This window comes from Coregonus lavaretus (assembly GCF_964263955.1).
Source record: "Coregonus lavaretus genome assembly, chromosome: 27".
In the NCBI taxonomy this organism is placed as follows: Eukaryota; Metazoa; Chordata; class Actinopteri; order Salmoniformes; family Salmonidae; genus Coregonus; species Coregonus lavaretus.
Genome location: NC_140014.1, coordinates 39063393 through 39088458, shown reverse-complemented (window position 1 = coordinate 39088458; position 25066 = coordinate 39063393). Strand labels below are relative to the sequence as shown.

General features: G+C 47.0%; 3 protein-coding genes across 3 annotated transcripts; all 3 read left to right on the top strand.

The window, feature by feature from the left end:
- Positions 1-258: 258 nt before the first annotated feature.
- Positions 259-1450, top strand: LOC311102348 (protein eva-1 homolog A-like; the record flags this gene model as incomplete). Its single annotated transcript, XM_084143664.1, has 3 exons — positions 259-367; positions 883-1230; positions 1338-1450. 3 exons carry the CDS (start codon positions 259-261, stop codon positions 1448-1450), a joined length of 570 nt encoding a protein of 189 aa, XP_083999790.1.
- Positions 1451-5165: 3715 nt separating this feature from the next.
- LOC311102448 (XK-related protein 5-like) lies at positions 5166-14589 on the top strand (the record flags this gene model as incomplete). The annotated part of the gene is made up of 9 exons (XM_084143803.1): positions 5166-5283; positions 6597-6792; positions 6876-7042; positions 9951-10084; positions 11811-11889; positions 12273-12442; positions 12623-12734; positions 13123-13568; positions 13888-14589. 9 exons carry the CDS (start codon positions 5166-5168, stop codon positions 14587-14589), a joined length of 2124 nt encoding a protein of 707 aa, XP_083999929.1.
- Positions 14590-18016: 3427 nt separating this feature from the next.
- On the top strand, positions 18017-25011 carry LOC311102449 (cathepsin B-like). The gene is made up of 9 exons (XM_084143804.1): positions 18017-18158; positions 22263-22477; positions 22764-22878; positions 22982-23097; positions 23190-23275; positions 23382-23528; positions 23639-23755; positions 23826-23954; positions 24080-25011. Exons 2-9 carry the CDS (start codon positions 22269-22271, stop codon positions 24151-24153), a joined length of 993 nt encoding a protein of 330 aa, XP_083999930.1. The 5' UTR covers positions 18017-18158; positions 22263-22268; the 3' UTR covers positions 24154-25011.
- Positions 25012-25066: the final 55 nt, after the last annotated feature.

Sequence of the window (25066 nt, the reverse complement as noted above, 5' to 3'; positions counted from 1 at the left end):
AGGGGACCAGTGCATATTTCATAGAAGACAGAAGAGAGAACCCAGTTCAGACTTTATGGAAGGGGGTAGCCAGAAGTTTTTTTCCATAGAACCATACAGAATGAAAGATCACAGTCAGCTGAGTTTGACTTATACACAGACAATACCAGCCTAGACCAGACCAGATCACTACCAATACCAGCCTAGACCAGACCAGATCACTACCAATACCAGCATAGACCTCTCTCAGGCCAGAGAGAGACTGTTAGTGACATCATCATGAATGCCCCGCCCACAGGAAGCCCCAGCCCAAATATGGAGGTGAAGGTGGTCTCCCAGGAGATGGCTTTGTTTAGCAATGCCCTGGCGGCCTACACCTTCATAGCAGGTAAACATTGACTGAAACAACAGGTCTTATTGTTGAGCTGTTGTTTTGAATATAAACATGTACTGTTCAGGTCTCTGTCAGTTCAGGTCTCTGTCAGATAAATAAATAAACATTACTCTTTTTATTTTCTGCTCTCAATCTCTTTGTCTGTCTCTCTCTCTCTCTCTCTCTCTCTCTCTCTCTCTCTCTCTCTCTTTCTCATCTCTATCTCTCTTTCTCCTCTCTCTCCCTCCTCCTCTCTCTCCCTCTCTCCCTCCTCCTCTATTTCTCTCCCTTCTCCTCTCTCTCCCTCCTCTCTCTCTCCCTCTCTCCCTCCTCCTCTCTTTCTCTCCCTTCTCCTCTCTCTCTCCCTCCTCCTCTCTCTCTCCCTCCTCTCTCTCTCTCCCTCCTCTCTCTCTCTCTCTCTCTCTCCCTCCCTCCTCCTCTCTCTCTCTCCTCTCTTTCTCTCCCTCCTCCTCTCTCTCTCTCTCCTCCCTCTCTCTCATCTCTCTCTTCCTCTCTATCTCTCATCTCAGCCCAGCCTGAACGAGCAGCTCTGGTGTTTGTTAGTGGTGTGTGTCTGGGTCTCCTCCTCACCCTCTGTGCCCTCGTGGTCCAGATACACTGCCGCACCGACTGTCACTACAATAACCGACGACGACATCACCATCAGCATAGCAACAGGCATCACCATGGGGACCATCACTGTCACCACCATAACCAACCTGGCAACCCTAACACAAGCAATCCTGGCATAACCACAGAGACGAGCGAAGACAGCGAATCAGTGGACTGGGACGACGGGACTTCTGACCTATCGGCTCGACGACGGAGACGCTTTGAGAGAACGCTGCTGCACACCAGCGTGTTCACATCCGCAGAAGGTAACACACACACACACACTACGTTGTACTTTGTTGTTTTTTTATGGTTAAGTGTACAGTGCATTATTTCGTTAATATTGTTGGTTTGGTTGTGTTTTGGTCTGTAGAGTTGGAGCGAGCTCAGAGGGTTGAGGAGAGAGAGAGGATCATACGAGAGATCTGGATGAACGGACATCCTGACATCAACACTGTCACACGCAGCCTCAACAGATACTACTGACAAGGACAGAGACCAGAGGGGAAACGAGAGACAGAGAGAGATGGATAGACAGACAGAGACCAGAGGGGAAACGAGAGACAGGGAGAGATGGATAGACAGACAGAGACCAGAGGGGAAGCGAGAGACAGGGAGAGATGGATAGACAGACAGAGACCAGAGGGGAAACGAGAGACAGGGAGAGATGGATAGACAGACAAACAGACAAATAAAGGATAGTGATATGATGCACTTTTAGACAAGGTAGCATTGACAGGCTGGTGAAGCCCAGCTGTGGACAGGACTGTTAGCCAGGGAAAGGATGAGGGAGGGAGGGAGGGGACAATGACACTGGGCCACAGAACCATGGGTGTGTCAGACATAACACCAGACTTATGTCACGGCGAGATATGAACCCGGGTTCCCCCGCAGGAGAAACCAACATCTTGACCATTAGACCAAGAGGAAATTACCAAGAGCCCCCATGACCCGACTCAGGTCCACTACAGTTATGCCAACCCACGGCTTTTAGATCTGTGATGGGGCGGGAGCAAGTGCACACTTCACACTAGAGGAGAGAAGTGTGGAATGAGAATGCAGCCTGATTGTGGCCCAGGATGATTCCTCTGGGGTCAGCCCCCTCCTAATACTGAGGTGGATGTTGTCACCAACCTGTGAGCACACTGTGCTGTTCCTGATACCATCCCCATCACCGTTGACAAAGGCCCACAATTCACCTCTGTGGAATACTCTGATTTCCTGGCTGAACATTACACACTACGTTGTACCTGACTGGCACGGTCATACACAGCACTGTTCACTACCAGGACAAGGACCACAGAGAAAACCTATGAACTAAAATGTCAAGTTTGCCTTCACTCAATCTTAATGTATATTTAATTGATCCACTGTTGTATTTTGTAAATAAATTCATTTTTTATAAAATAGCAACACTTTGTTAGTTTGTCTCAGGGATGCTTTTAAGGGTTGTTGTTGGGGAAATGTTTTGTATTTATATACAGCCCTTTAGAAGGCTGGATGGAGCCACCACCATATTGCAATAATAGAAATGTGTTAGGCGCTTAAATATTTGTCCTATTCCACACATGTACATGTGTGCTTGTGTGAATTGGCATATCCCAACTCCACCTGAGACCATTGCTAATGCCTATCTGGTCCCTTCAGCTCTGCTAACACTGAGGCGGTAACTAGAGTCTCTACGATACGTGTTGCTTTTGGAGTGACGTGTGGTGGTGCAACACTACATTGTGATTTTTTTCAACGGGGCATCACAGGGTAAACGGTGCAACACAGTAGTAGTATTATCTCTGCATCATTTCTGGGTGTTTCCCCTAGCTTGTCTCCTGTATTGGAAAAACTGTCTGTAAAGTGAACACTTGTTTCTCTGCAAGAGGTTCTGTATGTACAGTATGTATGCCTCGCTTCCTTGAAGTAACCACATATCTGAGACAGGTGGATAGGTGAATGCAGTAGGATGGAGGATAGGTGAATGCAGTAGGATGGAGGATAGGTGAACGCAGTAGGATAGAGGATAGGTGAACGCAGTAGGATAGAGGATAGGTGAACGCAGTAGGATAGAGGATAGGTGAACACAGTAGGATGGAGGATAGGTGAGCGCAGTAGGATAGAGGATAGGTGAACACAGTAGGATAGAGGATAGGTGAACGCAGTAGGATAGAGGCTTTGCCACCTTGCTCTCACTTATACAATCATTATACAGATCAGTGATTTCCTCAAGGAAGGGAGAAAATAAGGAAATACAATTGAATTGAAGGATACTATTTAAGCACTCGAACAGGGAGTGGATGACTGAGACCAACACTCTGCCCTTGATTGAATAACAAAACCCTCTAGAAACAAATGTTCTGTTCTGGTCTGCCCTGTCCTGTCTTTTTCTGGTCTGTGCTGTCTTGTTCTGGTCAGGTCTGGTCTGTCCTGTTCTGGTCTGTTCTGGTCTGTTCTAGTCTGGTCTGCCCTGTTCTGGTCTGTCCTGTTCTGGTCTGTCCTGTCCTGTTTTGTTCTGGTCTGTCCTGTTCTGGTCTGTCCTGTTCTGTCCTGTTCTGGTCTGTCCTGTCCTGTTTTGTTCTGGTCTGTCCTGTTCTGGTCTGTCCTGTTTTGTTTTGTTCTGGTCTGTCCTGTTCTGGTCTGTCCTGTTTTGTTTTGTTCTGGTCTGTCCTGTTCTGGTCTGTCCTGTTCTAGTCAGGTCTGTCCTGTTTTGTTCTGGTCTGTCCTGTTCTGGTCTGTCCTGTTCTGGTCTGTCCTGTTTTGTTTTGTTCTGGTCTGTCCTGTTCTGGTCTGTCCTGTTCTAGTCAGGTCTGTCCTGTTTTGTTCTGGTCTGTCCTGTCCTGTTTTGTTTTGTTCTGGTCTGTCCTGTCCTGTTTTGTTCTGGTCTGTCCTGTTCTGGTCTGTCCTGTTCTGGTCTGTCCTGTCCTGTTTTGTTCTGGTCTGTCCTGTTCTGGTCTGTCCTGTTCTGGTCTGTCCTGTCCTGTTTTGTTCTGGTCTGTCCTGTTCTGGTCTGTTCTAGTCAGGTCTGTCCTGTTCTAGTCTGTTCTGGTCTGTTCTGGCAGGTCTGTCTATGAGCTTATACTGCCATCTGCTGTTGACTGTAATGTACTACACTTTTTCAATCCCTCCAAAACAAGGCAGTAGGCATGAAGGGTGCTTCCTCTCCTCATCTCCTTCCTTTCCTCATCTCATTCCTTTCCTCATCTCCTTCCTCTCCTCATCTCCTTCCTCTCCTCATCTCATTCCTCTCCTCATCTCCTTCCTTTCCTCATCTCCTTCCTCTCCTCATCTCCTTCCTCTCCTCATCTCCTTCCTCTCCTCATCTCCTTCCTCTCCTCATCTCATTCCTTTCCTCATCTCATTCGTTTCCTCATCTCCTTCCTCTCCTCATCTCCTTCCTCTCCTCATCTCCTTCCTCTCCTCATCTCCTACCTCTCCTCATCTCATTCCTTTCCTCATCTCATTCCTTTCCTCATCTCCTTCCTCTCCTCATCTCCTTCCTCTCCTCATCTCCTACCTCTCCTCATCTCCTTCCTCTCCTCATCTCCTTCCTCTCCTCATCTCCTACCTCTCCTCATCTCCTTCCTCTCCTCATCTCCTACATCTTCTCATCGCCATCCTTTCCTCATCTCCTTTCTCTCATCTCCTTCCTCTTCTCATCTCCTTCCTCTCCTCATCTCCTTCCTTTCCTCATCTCCTTTCTCTCCTCATCTCCTTCCTCTTCTCATCTCCTTCCTGTCCTCATCTCCTTCCTCTCCTTCATCTGCATTCTGCAAAGATAATTTAACAATTTGATCCATGAATAGCAATTTCTATCTATAGTGGTCAAGGAGGGACATAAAAACCTTGAAGTTACAGCCTACATCATTTTTTTGTCTCTTAAGTCTCTTAAACAATAGAGTGATAGCACAAATCTTTGGTAATATTCTTAGTTATTTGGTAACCATCGGGAGAATAATATGTTATTCTAATACAGGAGACTAATACTGTATTAACTATCTAATAAAAGTAATGTTGTACCAATTTGATTAATTAGTTAAAAATGACTGAAAAAAACCACAGACTGTGGCTTTAATGCGCGGCCATGACGTCAGAAGCAATCTTCAAGGGAGAACGGAGCAGAGCACCGGGTACCCTTCCTTGGAACGGACGAGTCTATGCTGCTGCGTGGGACTCATCACAACATTGCAGATCAAGATTCTACATCTCCGTGATGAGACAATACACCACGTCCCGGGCCATGGCCAGTCGGGGAGCCTCGTGCGTGGCCTGCTGCCATGTTTGCGTTTTCGCGTTTACTGCATTTCTCATTGTGGCTGAGCGGACTGCGCGTGAGTTTAGCACTGCCGTTAACGAAAACGACCGAAACACACACACACACCCCTCCAGTGATGGAGATAGGCCTGCATTCTCTCACCACACCTAGGCTACAATCACAGCAATACAGTGTTAAACCAGGGAAGGTTGCATGGTTTCATTCATATTTCCTAAAGTAATTCATTTTTTAATTTGCATTTGCAGATACATTACGATCTGTATAGGTCCGTGCATCACTAGTGTCGATCTATATTTACCAAGGTGTTACGAAAACATGCAGCAGCCGCCGCGAACAACATATCTGCTGTAGCTGAAGTTATGCTAATAGAAAAGTGGCGCATTTCTGTAATATTCGAGCGCCTTTTTCTATGTGCCATAAATGGACAGGGGAATGGGCGGACCCTACTCTCTCTCCTACCCGCCGGTCTGGTCCGGCAGATGGTTCATATTACTGGGACAGGGAGAGAGAACGAGGGAGGGCGGGGGAGTGGAGAGGAAAGGAGAGGCAGATATGGAGGGAGAGAGCACCGCATCGTTCAGTAAGTGGCTCTAGAGGCAGGAGGCGCGTGCATTTTGTAGCCTATTAGAGCTAGGAGACAGCAGCAGCATCACCCAGGTCCTACCCGGTCCTCAGCCTATAGTCGTGATAGAGGTCACATGCACACACACACAGATGTTGAAACTGTCTTCATTGTTCTACTGCTTATCACATTTGCCGTTTGGGAAAATATATTACACATTCATTAGAAAATTACATATTGATTACGTTTTAATTAGCATTCTCCTCTGTGTCTTGGGTGTTATGGACAATTTGGTACCATGTGTGTCCAGTTTGGTACCATGTGTGTCCAGTTTGGTACCATGTGTGTCCAGTTTGGTGCCAGGTGTGTCCAGTTTGGTACCAGGTGTGTCCAGTTTGGTACCAGGTGTGTCCAGTTTGGTACCAGGTGTGTCCAGTTTGGTACCATGTGTGTCCAGTTTGATACCATGTGTGTCCAGTTTGGTACTATGTGTGTCCAGTTTGGTACCATGTGTGACCAGTTTGGTGCCAGGTGTGTCCAGTTTGGTACCCGGTGTTACCAGTTTGGTACCATGTGTGTCCAGTTTGGTGCCAGGTGTGTCCAGTTTGGTACCAGGTGTGTCCAGTTTTTTAAATGTTGACCTAAGTACCAAACAGTGCCCATTATTGTCACATTATTTTTATGTAAACACCAGCTGCCATTACACTACAAAATACAGCCTGTGTGTAATGTCCTGTATCATCTCTAATGATCTACGTGTGTGTGTTTGTGTGTGCGTGTGCGTGTGAGTGTGTATGCGTCCACAGTGATCTACTGTTTTGTGTACTACCTGTGGGTGGGGCATAACTACTGTTACGCCCACTGGGCGGGGCTTACGGCCTTGTTCCTCCTCCCTGGGTGGGGTCCCCAGTTGCTCAGTTGGCTGTGGTACCAGGCGGATGGACGTATACGCAGCAAAGACCTCAAATGGACTCACATCCTACACCTGGGCATCTTTAGAAGGTAACGTACCACTGTAGTACCTCTTTGGGGTCAGAGGTCAGCGATGAAACAAGAACACTCTCTGACTCTGTGTTGTGTTCCAGGTTATGGGAGACTATGACGTCCGCTAGAGAGGATCAGTGTAGCGAGATAATGCAGCAGGCTGACGTTTCAGCTCTCCGCCTGCTGGAGGCGCTGGTGGTCACTCTGCCACAGACCGTCCTGCAGACGTACGTCCTCATCTGTACCGATGTAGGACTGTCTTCACCAGGTAGGAAAGGGGGGATACCTAGTCAGTTGTACAACTGAATGCATTCAACTGAAATGTGTCTTCCGCATTTTAACCCAACCCCTCTGAATCAGAGAGGTGCGGGGGCTGCCTTAATCGACATCCATGTCATCGGCGCCCGGGGAACAGTGGGTTAACTGCCTTGCCCAGGGGCAGAACGACATATTTTTACCTTGTCAGCTCGGGGATTCGATCCAGCAACCTTTCGGTACTACACGTGTGTCTGTGTGTGTATATTTTAATTTTTTATTAGGGGGTAGATCAGCTTTAATACTGCAGATAGATTGTAGCTTCCATCAATGTAATTGTCTGCATCATTTCTAATCCCCCATATATTTTTTTGTAAATATACACTACCGTTCAAAAGTTTGGGGTCACTTAGAAATGTCCTTGTTTTCGAAAGAAAAGCAATTTTTTTGTCCATTAAAATAACATCAAATTGATCAGAAATACAGTGTAGACATTGTTAATGTTGTAAATGGCTATTGTAGCTGGAAACTGCTGATTTCTACATAGGCGTACAGAGGCCCATTATCAGCAACCATCAGTCCTGTGTTCCAATGGCACGTTGTGTTTGCTCATCCAAGTTTATCATTTTAAAAGGCTAATTGATCATTAGAAAACCCTTTTGCAATTATGTTAGCACAGCTGAAAACTGATTAAATATGGCCTTCTTGAGACTAGTTGAGTATCTGGAGCATCAGCAATTGTGGGTTCAATTACAGGATCAAAATGTCCAGAAACAAACTTTCTTCTGAAACTCATCAGTCTATTCTTGTTCTGAGAAATGAAGGCTATTCCATGCGAGAAATTGCCAAGAAACTGACGATTTCGTACAACGCTGTGTACTACTCCCTTCACAGAACAGCGCAAACTGGCTCTAACCAGAATAGAAAGAGGAGTGGGAGGCCCCGCTGCAGTTTGAGAAACAGACGCCTCACAGGTCCTCAACTGGCAGCTTAATGAAATAGTCCCCGGAAAAAAACCAGTCTCAACGTCAACAGTGAAGAGGTGACTCCAGGATGCTGACCTTCTAGGCAGAGTTGCAAAGAAAAAGCCATATCTCAGACTGGCCAATAAAAACAAAAGATTAAGATGGGCAAAAGAACACAGACACTGGACTTTTTCTTTGCAACTCTGCCTAACACACGAAATTTGCTATGAGATGCGAAATTGAGCTCAGGTGCATCCTGTTTCCATTGATCATCCTTGAGATGTTTCTACAACTTGATTGGAGTCCACCTGTGGTAAATTCAATTGATTGGACATGATTTGGAAAGGCACACACCTGTCTATATAAGGTCCCACAGTTGACAGTGCATGTCAGAGCAAATACCCAGCCATGAGGTCGAAGGAATTGTCCATAGAGCTCAGAGACAGGATTGTGTCGAGGCACAGGTCTGGGGAAGTGTACAAAAACATGTCTGCAGCATTGAAGGTCCCCAAGAACACAGTGGCCTCCATCTTTCTTAAATGGAAGAAGTTTAGACCACCAAGACTCTTCCTAGAGCTGGCCGCCCGGCCAAACTGAGCAATCGGGGGAGAAGGGCCTTGGTCAGGGAGGTGACCAAGAACCCGATGGTCACTCTGACAGAGCTCTAGAGTTCCTCTGTGGAGATGGGAGAACATTCCAGAAGGACAAAAAATCTCTACAGCACTCCACCAATCAGGCCTTTATGGTAGAGTGGCCAGATGGAAGCCACTCCTCAGTAAAAGGCACATGACAGCCTGCTTGGAGTTTGCCAAAAGGCACCTAAAGGCTCTCAGACCATGAGAAAGAAGAATCTCTGGTCTGATTAAACCAAGTTTGAACTCTTTGGCCTGAATACCAAGCGTCACATCTGGAGGAAACCTGGCACCATCCCTACGGTGAAGCATGGTGGCAGCGTCATGCTGTGGGGATGTTTTTCAGCTGCAGGGACTGGGAGACTAGTCAGGATCGAGGCAAAGATGAATGGAAGAAAGTACAGAGAGATCCTTGATGAAAACCTGCTCCAGACCTCAGACTGGGGCGAAGGTTCACCTTCCAACAGGACAGCGACCCTAAGCACACAGCCAAGACAACGCAGGAGTGGCTTCGGGACAAGTCTCTGAATGTCCTTGAGTGGTCCAGCCAGAGCCCGGACTTGAACTCGATCGAACATCTCTGAAGAGACCTAAAAATAGCTTTGCAGCAACGCTCCCCATCCAACCTGACAGAGCTTGAGAGGATCTGCAGAGAAGAATGGGAGAAGCTCCCTAAATACAGGTGTGCCAAGCTTGTAGCATCATACCGAAGAAGACTCAATGCTGTAATCGCTGTCAAAGGTGCTTCAACAAAGTCCTGAGTAAAGGGTCTGAATAATTTTGTAAATGTTTATTTTTAATAAATTAGCAGAAATTTCTAAAAACCTGTTTTTGTTTTGTCATTATGGGGTATTTTGTGTAGATTGATGAGGGGAAAAAACTATGTAATCAATTTTAGAATAAGGCTGTAACGTAACAAAATGTGGAAAAATTCAACGGGTCTGAATACTTTCCGAAGGCACTGTATATATATATTTTTTTTCTTCCCCTAACCCTACCATCCCTCCCCTAATTGGAGTAAACTAATGGACAACAACACTTAGGCTTCTACTTCCAGCTTATACATACTATATACATTTTACGAACACAATGTATTTTTACAATAGTTATCCTTTGTTTGTTTTTAATCCCATCCTTCAGCTACCATCAACCCATCCCATCTATCTCTGAAGACCATCCTGTGTGTGTTTGATACAATCTCCTTATAGATTATTCATGTTCTCTCTCTCTCTCTTTCTCTCTCTCTCTCTCTCTCTCTCTCTCTCTCTCTCTCTCTCTCTCTCTCTCTCTCTCTCTCTCTCTCCCCCTCCCTCCCTCCCTCCAGTGTCAGTGTGTTTTGTGGTGTGTCTGCTGTCCCTGGCCTGGGCCTTAGTGCTGTATGCCAGAGCCTGTTCCCTCATCAGACCTGGACATCTCCCCATGTCCCCTGCTGCATTCGCCTGTAGACTGCTCTGGAGGGTAAGAGGGTAGGGGGGCGGGCTGGGTGTGTGGGCTGGGCTGGGTGTGTGGGCTGGGTTGGGTGTGTGGGCTGGGCTGGGTGTGTGGGCTGGGTTGGGTGTGTGGGCTGGGTTGGGTGTGTGGGCTGGGCTGGGTTGGGTGTGTGGGCTGGGCTGGGCTGGGCTGGGTGTGTGGGCTGGGTTGGGTGTGTGGGCTGGGCTGGGTGTGTGGGCTGGGCTGGGTGTGTGGGCTGGGCTGGGTGTGTGGGCTGGGCTGGGTTGGGTGTGTGGGCTGGGCTGGGTGTGTGGGCTGGGATGGGTGTGTGGGCTGGGTTGGGTGTGTGGGCTGGGATGGGTGTGTGGGCTGGGATGGGTGTGTGGGCTGGGATGGGTGTGTGGGCTGGGCTGGGTGTGTGGGCTGGGCTGGGTGTGTGGGCTGGGCTGGGTGTGTGGGCTGGGTTGGGTGTGTGGGCTGGGTTGGGTGTGTGGGCTGGGTTGGGTGTGTGGGCTGGGTGTGTGGGCTGGGTTGGGTGTGTGGGCTGGGTTGGGTGTGTGGGCTGGGTGTGTGGGCTGGGTGTGTGGGCTGGGCTGGGTGTGTGGGCTGGGTTGGGTGTGTGGGCTGGGTTGGGTGTGTGGGCTGGGTGTGTGGGCTGGGCTGGGTTGGGTGTGTGGGCTGGGCTGGGCTGGGTGTGTGGGCTGGGTTGGGTGTGTGGGCTGGGCTGGGCTGGGTGTGTGGGCTGGGCTGGGCTGGGTGTGTGGGCTGGGTTGGGTGTGTGGGCTGGGCTGGGCTGGGTGTGTGGGCTGGGTTGGGTGTGTGGGCTGGGCTGGGCTGGGTGTGTGGGCTGGGTTGGGTGTGTGGGCTGGGCTGGGCTGGGTGTGTGGGCTGGGTTGGGTGTGTGGGCTGGCCTGGGTGTGTGGGCTGGGCTGGGCTGGGTGTGTGGGCTGGGTTGGGTGTGTGGGCTGGGTGTGTGGGCTGGGTGTGTGGGCTGGGCTGGGTGTGTGGGCTGGGTTGGGTGTGTGGGCTGGGTTGGGTGTGTGGGCTGGGTTGGGTGTGTGGGCTGGGTGTGTGGGCTGGGCTGGGTTGGGTGTGTGGGCTGGGCTGGGCTGGGTGTGTGGGCTGGGTTGGGTGTGTGGGCTGGGCTGGGCTGGGTGTGTGGGCTGGGCTGGGCTGGGTGTGTGGGCTGGGTTGGGTGTGTGGGCTGGGCTGGGCTGGGTGTGTGGGCTGGGTTGGGTGTGTGGGCTGGGCTGGGCTGGGTGTGTGGGCTGGGTTGGGTGTGTGGGCTGGGATGGGCTGGGTGTGTGGGCTGGGTTGGGTGTGTGGGCTGGGCTGGGCTGGGTGTGTGGGCTGGGTTGGGTGTGTGGGCTGGGATGGGCTGGGTGTGTGGGCTGGGCTGGGTGTGTGGGCTGGCCTGGGTGTGTGGGCTGGGCTGGGTGTGTGGGCTGGGTTGGGTGTGTGGGCTGGGTGTGTGGGCTGGGCTGGGTTGGGTGTGTGGGCTGGGCTGGGCTGGGTGTGTGGGCTGGGTTGGGTGTGTGGGCTGGGCTGGGCTGGGTGTGTGGGCTGGGCTGGGCTGGGTGTGTGGGCTGGGTTGGGTGTGTGGGCTGGGCTGGGTGTGTGGGCTGGGTTGGGTGTGTGGGCTGGGTGTGTGGGCTGGGTTGGGTGTGTGGGCTGGGTTGGGTGTGTGGGCTGGGTTGGGTGTGTGGGCTGGGTTGGGTGTGTGATAGTAACATACTTATTGTATTGTGTTTAGGTCAGCATGTTGGGAGCACGTCTCGCCACCCTCACACTCTTCACACGCCTGTTCCGTCAGTGGGTCCTTGGAGTTATTGGTGAGTGTGTGTGTGTGTGTGTGTGTGTGTGTGTGTGTGTGTGTGTGGACGTGTTTAACTATACTTGTGGGGACCAGAAGTCCCAACAAGAATAGTAAACCAAGAAATGTTTTGTTAGTCCCTACAAGGTCAAATGCTATTTCTAGGGGGTTTAGGGTTAAGGTTAGAATTAGGTTTAGGGTTAGGCGATAGGGTTAGGGTTAAGAGCTAGGGTTAGGGTTAAGGTTAGGTTTTTGGATTAAGGTTTGGGAATTGTATGTCCCCACAAGGTTAGCTGCGCAAGAGTGTGTGTGTGTGCAGTATATGTGTGTGAGCATCTCTTTTAATGTGCGTTTGTAGATGTGTCCATTCAGTGATGTTTGTCCTGCACCCATGTATCTCAGGTCTTCACTGGTTGGGTGCTACGTTCTGGTTGGTGTCTCAGCAGAGTGACATCATCAAAACGCCGCTGCGCTGGCGCCTGTTCAACCTGGTGCTGGGAGCTGTTCACATCTTCCTCTTCCTCAACGTCAAGGACGGAGCCTCCCGATGCCGCATGGCCGGATTCTACCTGGTGGGTCTCTCTCTGTCTGTGTGTGTGCGTGTGTAAATGTCTCTCTTCTCTCTGTCTGTGTGTGTGTGTGTGTGTGTGTGTGTGTGTGTGTGTGTGTGTGTGTGTGTGTGTGTGTGTGTAAATGTATCTCTTCTCTGTGTGTGTGTGTGCGTGTGTGTAACTCTCTGCTCTCTCCTGCAGGCCATGTTTATCGAGAACGCTCTTCTTCTGCTGGCAGGTTCCGACTTCTTCAGTGCTGCATCATGGGATAGCATGGGTATCCCAACCGCTGTGTTCTGTAGTTTCCTCATTGGTGAGACATGCACACACACACACACACACACACACACACACACACACACACACACACACACACACACACACGTTTGTTTCTATCCTCGTGGGGACCTAAAATTAATTTCCATTCAAAATCCTATTTTCCCTAACCCTAAACCTAACCCTAACCACTAACCCCTTTACTCTTACCATAACCCTAATTGAAACCCTAGCCCCTAAGCTTAAAATAGCCTTTGTACTCATGGGGATGTGAGAAATGCCCCCACGAAGGAGAATTTACCTTGTTTTACTATCCTTGTGGGGACTTTGGGGGATTTTAGGTCCCCACAAGGATAGAAGAACACACCAACACACACACACACACACACACACACACACACTCACCTGTCTCTGTGTCCCTCTAGGTGTAATAGCTATAGTCCTGTATTACCGGTTCCTCCACCCCAAGTCCTTTGAGATCTTCCAGAGCATACGTCACCATGGAATGGGCGGAGCTTGTGCCGACCGGGGCTCTTCTCTCTCATTGGATGAGAAGAGCCATCGCCACGGTCAACTTGTGGGGGGCGGTACTTTGTTGGACCTCCCTAGCCAATGGCAGGGCTGGAAGCACCACCACTGGCTGCTTATTCGCCTAGCCCTGAAGACTGGGGATGTGGCTAGAATAAGCCATGCCTATGGCGAAGGGGGATTGGCTGGGCTGCTGGGACTGCGGGAAATGGCGCTGCCAAGGTCCCCGGACATTCCGCAACATTCTCTCAACGTTCCACAACCTTCTCCGAACATTCCACAACCTTCGCCGAACGTTCCACAACCTTCTCCCAACCTTCCACAGGTCAAACAGGTGGAGGAGGTGAGATGAGCATTCCTTCCTCTTCTCCCTGAAGTGTACACTTCACATGTTGTTGTTGTTGTTGGCAAGCTGCTGTGCCATGTTTGGAGGATCAGAACTCCTATATATTCCAAATAAATCTTTACCCTGAAAGTTCTATGTGGTTGAATGTTGTCTGTCTTAAAACCGAGCACTTCTGGGAGCAGGCATCAAGTTGAGGATTGATTTGCAGTTCTCTACTATTGTTGGATATTATCCTCTATGTTTGTCTCCTGGGACAAGTTAGCTTTTTCCTTGATGTGGAACCTTTCACAATAACTTCTGTCTTCCTTCCCCTCAGGTGATAAAGGCAGCCCCAGCAAGAGACATCATCAGTGAGGTGAGACAGGCGGTGAGACATGAGGTGAGACAGGGGCTGTCCTCTCCCTCTCCCATCCAGGAGGTCAAGCTGCCGCTGGTGGAGGTCCTAGTTGAGGAGGTCAGAGCCTGCCACCACTCTGAGCCTGCCACCCCGCAGGACGACTCCAGCCCCCCTCCCTCCGACGATCGAGATGACGAAGACTTCCAGAGTTTTGCCTATGGCTCCCCTACACCCTCGTCCCCCAGGCACCCAGACTACCGACACATCGACAGCAACGTGGTCACCTCCAACACCCAAGGGTCACCTTCTGCGGGGTCTCTGGATGTCAGACGTGGTTCGTCTCCAGAGAAAAGGTCACCGTCCCTGCTGATGGGCATGGGAAGCCCCCAGCGGAACTTTAACCCCGCGGAGTCCGGCACCACCTTGTATTTCAGCGCTGACGTGGTCTCCCCGTCCAGCGGCAGCTACCTGGGCTGGGGCTCTGAGCTGTCACCCATCTCCAGCTACCGGAGCCCCTACCGCATCAGGGAGCCCCTCTTCACCTCCACCCCCAGACAGGAGCCTCGTGCTGGGCCAGAGGAACCAGGCCCTGGCCCCTCTACTACCGCCACCACCGCCATCACCACCCATGCTAGAAAACAACTGGTCCAGTTTGTAGACCATAGAGAGAAATTGATCTAGAGGGGCCAATGGGTGGAGCGAGATGATCAGACCTCGTCAAATACTCTCAAATACATGTTGACGTGTGTTTGATTTAGCTCGACCGGTGTGCAGCTGGGTGGCGGAGTTTACACTTTTGGGACTATTTCATTAGTTCCATTGTACCACTGTTCCATTCCAAGCTAAATCAAGCGTGCATAAAGTATTTGAAAGTATTAAGGCCCAAGGGGGTGTGGTATATGGCCAATATACCACGGCTAAGGGCTGTTCTTATGCACGACACGACGCAACGCGGAGTGCCTGGATACAACCCTTAGCTGTGGTGTATTGGCCATATACCACAAACTCCAGAGGTGCCTTATTGCTATTATAAACTGGTTAACAACATAATTAGAGCAGTAAAAATAAATGTTTTGTCATACCCATGGTATACGGTCTGATATACCACGACTGTCAGCCAATCAGCATTCAGTGCTTGAACCACCCAGTTTATCATATTGTATTTAACCCAGATGTAGAGATTATATAGAACACAATATATAGAGAGTATTTTAGAAGATATATGACATTAGCCTGGGTGTCAGGCTGGTTCTGCATTCAACAGTGCTATTACGACATTGTTATCATGCCAGACAACTGCTTCATTACTAGCCAAGGGCTTGTTGACTAATTCAGAACCAGCCTGGCCCCCAGGCTAGCCAGATGTGTTTCACACTAAATAACTATAGCTTGTCTTGAGTATCCAGTATTATCAGCTAGTGTGAGGTTGTGAATCCACATGTAACTGTCACACGCAGACACATTACATAAGAGAAGTAGTCTGAAAGTAGTCTTTTAATGAAGGAACAGTGTTTTTCTCCTTGGCCCTGATTCAATCAATCACAGATCAGCATTGTGGCTTTACTCAAAATGTATGGATTTTGCTGACGTGAAGTTTCATGTTCACATTCAATGATAATGTCTGTGAGAATAATAGCTTGTAAGGGTGTGTTGGTTTTAACACGGTTTACACCTCTGATAGTGTCAGCATTTTGAGTGAACCCTCAGTGTGGTTTACCCTGATATGTGATTGATTGAATTGGTGCCGTCATAAAGCGTTATGATTCATAATATCTTAAATTAAATTGTGATTATTAAGGTTTGACAGAGGAAAGAGTTTATATATTTTTATTTTTTTTCTTGTATATATCTGATATAATAATGAGACAGTTTGCACTTCTGCGCAAATATGAGGTATTGTGATATGATTGGATAACTGAAGGGGAGCTATTGGTTAGTCAAGAGAGGCTCTGATCACATGTTAAGGTTTACTTTACTATTATAGGCTACTGTATATAAAATATTTATTATTTTATCCAAATGTGATATTTAATCTAAAGGTACCCTAGCAAATTAAGGTAATATACGTTAATGCTTTTTATTAACAAATATGAATACTCTTATTTACAATTAGTTTACAGCTAGTCCCGACATGTCAAGCAGACAATTCAATCTGAAAGGTACTAGCATTACAATATACAGTATATATGAGATTTTCAATTGTGTTCAGGTGTTCAATTCATTTCGGTCAGTATAAATACTGTTCCCAAGTGTTGAATTAACTTTATATGGTAAAGATCTTTTATGAACCATTTGTAGGGAGCAATGACCTATTCCTGTGAGACCGGAAGAAGATCCAACTAATCTGATCTATTGAAGTGGCACCAGAGCAGACTGTATCTTTCAGTGTGGAAGTGCCTGAAACAAGCTGCTAGTAATATTGATAAGCTTCCAGATCCTCTAACCCTACAGCCTGGTCCCATTTCTTTCCCTAGCCCCTTCCCTTAGTCCCTAGGGCTTAGTTCATAGAAGGGGCTAGGGAGAGAAGAAGTGACAGGACTATCTAGGGGGTATAGGTCACATGCTGCTATGGATGTTTGGAGGTCAGTGTTATCAGATAGTTTTTTTTTTTTTTTTACAGTTCTTTATTTTGTTTGATTGGGTTTATAGTGAGTTCATAACTAACCTCGTCCTCCAGGCTCAAGAGATGGAGCCGGCTGGGGACCAGATTAGTTCTGAACTATTGTTTTACCTCTGTTGCTATAAAGGGAATGTGTGAGCTAGATAGAGCTGAGGAAACAGTACCATTGCATGTTTGTCCTTATTTTTATACAGCCTGACACAGTGTACTGTAACTAATGATACATGTGAAAAAATAAAGCACTCACACACACATTGCATTAACTAGCTTTTAGAATGTATGTCTATGCAAAGTTAATATGCTAGCTAATATAACCTATTAATATCAGTATTGACTTTAAAATGTATCTTTAGTGCAATAACACGCTTTAGAATGCTATCTCAAAGCCTTGGCTTGATAATCAAAATGATCAATTGATGATCAGCGCTTGCCTTGTAGAAACGACAGCATCAGCTGCGATGGCTGTGGGTCTCATTGCCTTACCTGTATGTAATGTTCATCACAATGAATGGAATGGAGGGCTTCCATTTTCAGTTTCTTGCTTTGTATTCTTAGAATTTTTATTTTGGCCACATTTACTGTATGGAATGTGTACGGTAGTGTGATTAATTGTGTTTTGACTAGGTTTTATATCTGTACTTGACAATATGCATTAACAAAATGTTGTTATTTTTATTATTATTGTTACATCAGGCAAATGTGATGCATCTGATTGGCCATCATTTATTCTAATAATACTAGGGGTGGTTAATAACTGTATTAGTACACCTGAATAAACACTATGGTTACCACTATGGAATAATGCTTTGTGTCTATTGCTCTAATCTAATCAGTAAAGAAATGAAAGTGACCATCTTGATTTTACCTCCCAAAGTAAATGCCTAGGCTTTAGCTCAGCAGGCTAACATAGTCTTCTGCTATGAAGATTACCCCGGTTCAAGCCCAGTCAGTCACACCTTTATTCTGTTTCTTCATGATTATCTAATCAGATGTTTGTCCGCTGAGTACAGAACAGAAAGAAGACTGATCATGCTTCATTAGTTACAATAGCCGATGGCTTTTGATAAATGCACGTGTCATCATGTCCTCGGGTTCTTTATATGATGACTTCGCTTGTTTTGCAGTCACGAGATGTTCTTGAAATGCAGTCTTTTGTGCTGATGATCCTTTAAACGTGTCATAGACTAATGTGTGTTAGCAAATGCAAATTCTATAGGCCTACATTTCTCCTTCACCTGCGTCAAGGGGTCTGTTCAGGACAGTGTAGCAGACAAGAACAGTCTGTCATGTAGGCCTAGGTAGAATTTCTGTTTGAAATTGTGCACATTTTATCTCACATGAATATACCCCCCTACAATCATCGTTGTTGTTGTAATAAATTAGTTACATAATATGCCTATTGTGTCTATTTACTAGACATTAAACAATTTAGCAAATCTTCTAATGCAACCTGCAACAATCAGGAGGACCATGATCAGAGCAAGAGGCACATGACAGGTCACGTGATTCTCCTCTGATTTAACGTTCAGAACCGAACGTTATAAAACACTTTGCCAGGTAATTTACTAGAGGTGGACGTGTAGAAGTGTGCTGTAACTGATCTTCCGCACACCCGACAAGCAGATAACAGGTAATGTAACGTTATTTTATTGAACTTCATTTCAGTTTGCTTAGAAACATGAGGTATTTGAGAGGAACTCCGCATCAGCTTTAGCTAGCTTTCTGGATGGTTAGCTAACAACCCGCACAGTAAAAAGGCCAATTTACAGCTAACAAAAGTGTACTTTTTTTTGCTAAACGAGTATTTATGTCCTGATTAAAATATGGTTGTGACGAGCAGATGAAATTGCTTAAATTATCTATTAACGTTAGCTAACGATAGTTTGAAATGCAGCAGCAGTGTTGTTGTTCGGGCGGTGTTTGTTGTCAGCTTTGTGTGGCCTACTTTTAAATTGGCAGCCAACGTTATAACCTGATGGTATTCTTATCTCAACTTGTTTTCTATATACGCGTGTGCATGTTATGAAGTCAAAAGTCAGATTTGCAGAGCATTTGCATACAATCTTGAATGACTAACCATACCTTGACTCAGACATTTCTCAAAGGCATCTTATGATGAAAGGGCTCTGACAAGTGCACGACCATATGCAAACAACATGCCTGGACTGGTATGTAACTGAAATCGTATGAAATCCAGATTTCACTTTAAACAAGTCTATGCAAACAACATGCCTGGACTGGTATGTAACTGAAATCGTATGAAATCCAGATTTCACTTTAAACAAGTCTGATATCTGGATAAGAAATTGAAAGCCAGACACTCACTTAGTAATTGTATCTCAAAGCTACTCTTGTGGGTGTCGGAAGACAAGTGATCTAAAAGAGACCTGTGACAACCCTATTTCACTCTAGCCAGTGTACAGGCATTTGTCTAGTACCAACCTAGTGCTGCGTTTAGACGAGGGACTGAAAAACCCTCATACCTGTCGGCATAGGTCAAAGCAAGAAAGACGGTGACCGCAAAAACAAGCCAGCACGACGGTATGCTTTGCTATGGTGATTTCAGTGAGAATCATCATCCGGTAGAAAATAACACTATGGCAAAAGTTTAAATATTTCAACTTTGGTGGCAAGTCCCGTCTACCGTGGCGGCTGACTGCATTCACCACCAACCTCAACGGCATTTACCGTCGTGCTCTCTTTGAAAACATTTGACATCCGGTTTGCCATCTACCTGGTACACGTAAACACGGCATAATACCCAATTCAACCAACCAATGTCTTGATGGTGGTTCTATGATTTAATACAATGGGTGGTTCTAATCCTGAATGCTGATTGGTTAAAACCGCATTCCAGCCGGTGTCTATTCCACAAGTTACCACCCGCTAAATCTATGAAGTTAAAATGCCTATTTACTCTGTTCTATCTGACTGTGCAATCCACTGTCTCATCAGCCCAGCCAGGCACTTTATAAACTTTATCTCCACTATAAAAAGCATCTAGACATCATGTCACATTTCTTTTAGACTAACATTTAGTTTAAAACAGCGGAGATTTGCATAAACTTTGCTCACTGTCTCCGACATTTGCAACATTGTTTCAATATCTTAAATTCGATCTCCAGCTGTCCCATAGTAATGAACATGTAGGGGCCGGGACTAGACAGACAGGCAGGCAGCGTTTCTCAGCCGGTCGAAATCATGAATCGGCTGGCATTTTTATGGATATATCCAAAGAAATGTCAATTGAGAAAAAAAAGGTAAAATGAAATAAAGTGCAGCAACTTTGCAGTCTTTCCAGCTTCAGTTTGAAGTTATTGTGTTAGCTGTGTTGTTGGCTAGCTCCTCTGAACAACAGTGTCCTGACAAGCGAGCACATTTTCTATGCCATGCGAAATCGCGCCTCATTAACTCATTGTTTTGGATGCATCCAGATAAATGTCACTAGAAAACAGCTTAAACAAATGCAAATATAGCTACTTTGCTGTTATTCTGGCTGCACTATTTGAATTGACTGTAATTTAGCCTTAGTTGGCTAGCTGGCAAGCAAGGGATAAACGTTGCCAGCCAGTAAGGCAATGGAACATTTAGAACGAACGACTGGGTCGCGTCCATAGATACAGAACAAAAAGACTGAACGACTGGGTCGCGTCCATAGATACAGAACAAAAAGACTGAACGACTGGGTCGCGTCCATAGATACAGAACAAAAAGACTGAACGACTGGGTCGCGTCCATAGATACAGAACAAAAAGACTGAACGACTGGGTCGCGTCCATAGATACAGAACAAAAAGACTGAACGACTGGGTCGTGTCTCTAGCAACCGAACCGATAGAACAACCAGCCGGCTTGGGTAGCAACCCTAGATTTGTGTCGGGGCTATATCTTGTGGAAGGATGAAATAGTATGAATAAATTCATCAAAATAACGTTAATGAAAATATGTCAATCATTATTTGAATATGTTGGTAACCCGTTGTATAAAAGTGATGATGCCCTCAAAGCCGGTGTTTGGAGGATATATTGATATTTTTTTTTTTTTGGCATGGTTTGTTGGTCAATATATCCAGTATCACTCATCACCAGCTTCTCTGGCATTCTCACTTAAGGGTAGCTCAATCAGGAGTGTTGTGCTTAGCTGGATAAATCCTGTACACAAAGGCTCTAGACCATTACACGGGGTGCTGAAGACCGAACATTTGTCATTGTGATGAGGTTAATCATTCATTTCATAGCAGAACAATAAAGGTGACTTCTGAGAAATGTAGTTTAATTTCCCCCTGTGGGTTTGTGAAAGCCTGCTTTTCCACTGCAGCAGACAGTTAGGTTAACATGATCTCTCCTCTCCCACCTTACACCCTATGGGTAGGCTACTTCTTCAGCTCCATGAGTCGCAGGCTATGAAAGGCAGATAGATGTCTGGCATGCTAATCTGTTGCTTAGCTATTTGTTGCTGTCATATTGTTCAAAATCTGTTCAGGTAGTACCTACCAGTTTCACGCCCTTTCTAAATGTTTTCTCCCTACTGAACAACACAGCGCTGCTTATCACCTATCCTTGACCCACTAATGGAAGATAAGGTGGCGCTTTAGAATTGCCAGTGAGACAGATTGTTGCTCCGGGTAGTCTGTCAGACAAGGGGGTAAAACAATGTCTTATAGGCATGTATTAATACATTTACATTTTACATTTTAGTCATTTAGCAGACGCTCTTATCCAGAGCGACTTACAGTTAGTGAATGCATACTTTATTAATTTTTCCATACTGGCCCCCCGTGGGAAACGAACCCACATCCCTGCCGGCCAAACCCTCCCCTACCTTGGACGACGCTGGACCAATTGGTCGAAGTTAATACTCTTAACTTTCATCAAGTCAATAAATGACATCTGGAAGTCTTGGTGGTTTTAATGTTCCTCTACCATATGACCCTGGCTATGCTGAGTACAGGCATTCTAGGGAAGCAAGACTTGGTTGTCTTTGCTGAGTTGAAAGAAGTCAGTCATGTTGTCCTAAAGGTGAATTCCATGTGAAGCTACTTGCGGCTGACTCATTCAGTCATGTGATTTCACCATTGCACAGCCCATTTCTTGGAAGTTGTGATGTGACCACACACACACACACACACAACCCCCCCCCCCCCCCCCCCCACACACACACACACACAACCACCCACCACATGCTGTAATGTGTGTTTAGGCTTAATATGCATTCCTGTTTGTGTCAGGTTACTGGTTAAAGTAGCCATGGAATCATGTTTCTGATCTGAACAAGGTAGGGCTGTGTAATGGTGGCCAACATTCTGTCTCATCTGTGGTGTAAGTTATTCTATACCATGAATGACTTGGCAGTATCGGAGACACAGACACACCCTTCAATCTGCACTGGTATTGATCTGTGGACCTGAGCCAAATCCATTAGGCCTTCAATGCCTAATGGAGAGCCTTGCTTGAATACGCCAACTCCAGTTGAGCTGAAGTGCTCTCCTCTCTGCCCTCTTGGTCTGCTGGTCTGTCCTGTCTGAGTGGCTTAGAGCTGCTGAAGTGTTTGTGTCCCTGCATGACTGCATGCGCATGTCACCTGACTCCCTGAGGCCAGTATGGTAGGTCTACATGTGACATTAGCTTTGTTTTGACCTAAAACAAAGCTAATGGATGGTGGGGGGTGGGTGGATTGCAGTGGATTGCGCAGTCAGATGGAACTCATGTTCCCATGATGCCGTTGTGTCCCTACAGGAAGTAATGTGGCGTGTGGCATTTTTGATGCTGGTGTCTGGGCTGTCAATCAGCTGGGCCCGGCCCCGCCTACCTCCGCTCTCCCACCAGATGGTGGACTACATCAATGAGGCCAACACTACATGGAAGGCTGGCCACAACTTCCGTAATGTGGACTACAGCTATGTTAAGAGACTGTGTGGAACCCTGCTCAAAGGACCCAAACTGCCCGCCATGTGAGTGACTGAGTTGTATGAAGGGAATGTACATGTGTATTTGTGCTGCATCCAGAAAGTGTACAAGCAGGAAGTGAACTGATCTGTTAATCGAATTGAACTCCTTGGCTGCTGTACAGATTGACTTTACCAAGAACACTACATAGTAACAGCACATATTCAGTCATTGTCCTCACCTGTTACTCACTCTCTCTCCTGTTCTTTCATTCGGTCTCTCTTTCTGTGTCGCTCTGTCTCTGTAGGGTAGGTTGTAGGGTTAATGGCAATGTTGTCCTCTCCTCTGTAGGGTGCAGTATGCAGGGGATGTGAAGCTACCTGACAACTTTGACCCCAGAATGCAGTGGCCCAACTGTCCCACTCTGAAGGAGATCAGGGACCAGGGCTCCTGTGGCAGCTGCTGGGTAAGAACAGAGACAGACCCACACTGGAGGAGACACCTATTCTCAGACTCCTGTTACTGAACCATGAAGTTGAGTGTGTTTTGACGTGCTTGTTCCTCTGCAGGCGTTTGGTGCTGCGGAGGCCATCTCAGACCGTGTGTGTATCCATAGCAATGCCAAAGTCAGCGTGGAGATCTCCTCTGAAGACCTGCTCAGCTGCTGTGAAAGCTGTGGCATGGGGTACGTGTTTTCTCATTCACCTGCTCTGTGGCATGGGGTGCATGTAAGGGATCGGAGGTTGTGTTAGCATTGCTTACTGTGTGTGTTCCTAGTTGTAATGGTGGTTACCCCTCTGCTGCGTGGGACTTCTGGACTACAGAGGGGCTAGTCTCTGGAGGACTCTACGACTCTCACATTGGTATGTAGGGGACTCTCTCTCTCTCTCTCTGGTCTCTCCTGTCAGGCCCTACTCTTTCCCTCCCTGTATCTAACTCTCCCTCTCTTTCTCTGGTGTCTCCTGATAGGTTGCAGGCCCTACTCTATCCCTCCCTGTGAGCACCATGTTAACGGCACACGACCCCCCTGTAAAGGAGAGGAGGGTGACACGCCAGAATGTTCCAACCAGTGTGAGGCTGGATACACACCTGGCTACAAGCAGGACAAACACTTCGGTTAGTAAACACATTCACACACTCAATTTGAATGTATTCAATGTATGCTAAGTGGATAGGTTTCTCTTGCCCATGGAAACACACACTAAGCCCTCTCTCCTGTCCCCTAGGTAAGAGCTCGTACAGTGTTCCCTCTGAAGAGCAGCAGATCATGAATGAGCTCCTAAAGAACGGACCTGTGGAAGGAGCTTTCACTGTCTACGAAGACTTCCTGCTCTACAAGTCTGGTGAGCACGCTCACCCTCTATCACACATTTCCGTCTTTCTGACACCCTAACTTTATCTCTCTCTGTCTAGGTGTGTACCAGCATGTCTCTGGCAGCGCAGTAGGAGGCCATGCCATTAAGGTCCTGGGCTGGGGAGAGGAGGGGGGAACTCCTTACTGGCTGGCTGCTAACTCCTGGAACACTGACTGGGGAGAGAACGGTGAGACACACTTACACAAATTATGTTACAACTCTGGACAAACTAGAGGTTAATTCTTCTTCAGGAAGATTGTGTGCGTGCTCGGCTACTCCTACACAATGTGTGTTTTCTCTCCTGTCTCCCAGGTTTCTTTAAGATCCTGAGAGGTAAGGACCACTGTGGCATCGAGTCTGAGATGGTGGCTGGCATCCCTTTGTAACCAGGACAACAGTAACCAGGAAGTGATTGGAGCGAGACGCTGCAGATGCACCAGTCCTCCTGTCCACTAGAGGGAAACCATCTCCTCTTTCTGCCTGCCTTTTCTGGCTTTTACTCTGGTTCTAATGCCCAATTCAACCCCTAGGCACCTCTTTAGTTTCAAAATAATTGGTTTAGAAAATGCTACCCTGTCTGAGGGAAAGGCGGATCTACTAGCATATTGCTCATACCTGTCCTATCCTGATTCCTTATCAGATCTATGAGAAGTGTATAAGAGGAGAGGCTAGGGGTCCATTTGGAACTGGGCATATGTGAACTATTGCTTTCTGTCTTTAGTTAAATGTGTTCTTCCTAGTGTGTCTCAATCTGTAGTGGCTTCTTCCCCTCGTATCCACTCTGTCATCTCCACCGATCTGAAAATGCAGGATGGGTGAAAGAAGACACCTGTCCAGTTATGTCAGTGCAGATTGAGAGGAAGCAACAGTAGACTATTGAGACTCTGTAGACCATCTTGCTTCCTGTGTTTGATCAATGGAGCGGTGGCTAGCTGTGCTAAAATACCTCTCTCCCTGTACTAGTTTGCAACAATCACATCAATTTACAATTTTTAATGCATGATGCTTTAAACACCTTTTTCTAGAGGTGATTTTTTTTTTCCCTTCGACGTGCTCACTGACTGCATTGTACACCTTTTTGTGTTTTTAAATTGGATTATAAGAGAAACATGGAAGTAGTTTTATACCGATGGGGGGGGGTTATTTGAATGCTGTGTTTTTAATGCTTCTCTCTGTTCTGATCAAAAGTGTTCTGGAATGATTGTATTGAGTTGCATAAAATAAAAGCCAACCAACATGTTTAACTTGGCCTCTGAAAACTTGCCTGGCTTAAACTTCTCCCTGCCCTCAAGACATGGC

Coding starts and splice junctions, on each gene's coding strand:
- LOC311102449 (XM_084143804.1), top strand. CDS start 22,269: ATGTGGCGTGTGGCATTTTTGATGCTGGTGTCTGGGCTGTCAATCAGC. Junction 22,879..22,981: donor GCTCCTGTGGCAGCTGCTGG/GTAAGAACAGAG, acceptor GTTCCTCTGCAG/GCGTTTGGTGCTGCGGAGGC. Junction 23,276..23,381: donor ACTCTACGACTCTCACATTG/GTATGTAGGGGA, acceptor GTCTCCTGATAG/GTTGCAGGCCCTACTCTATC.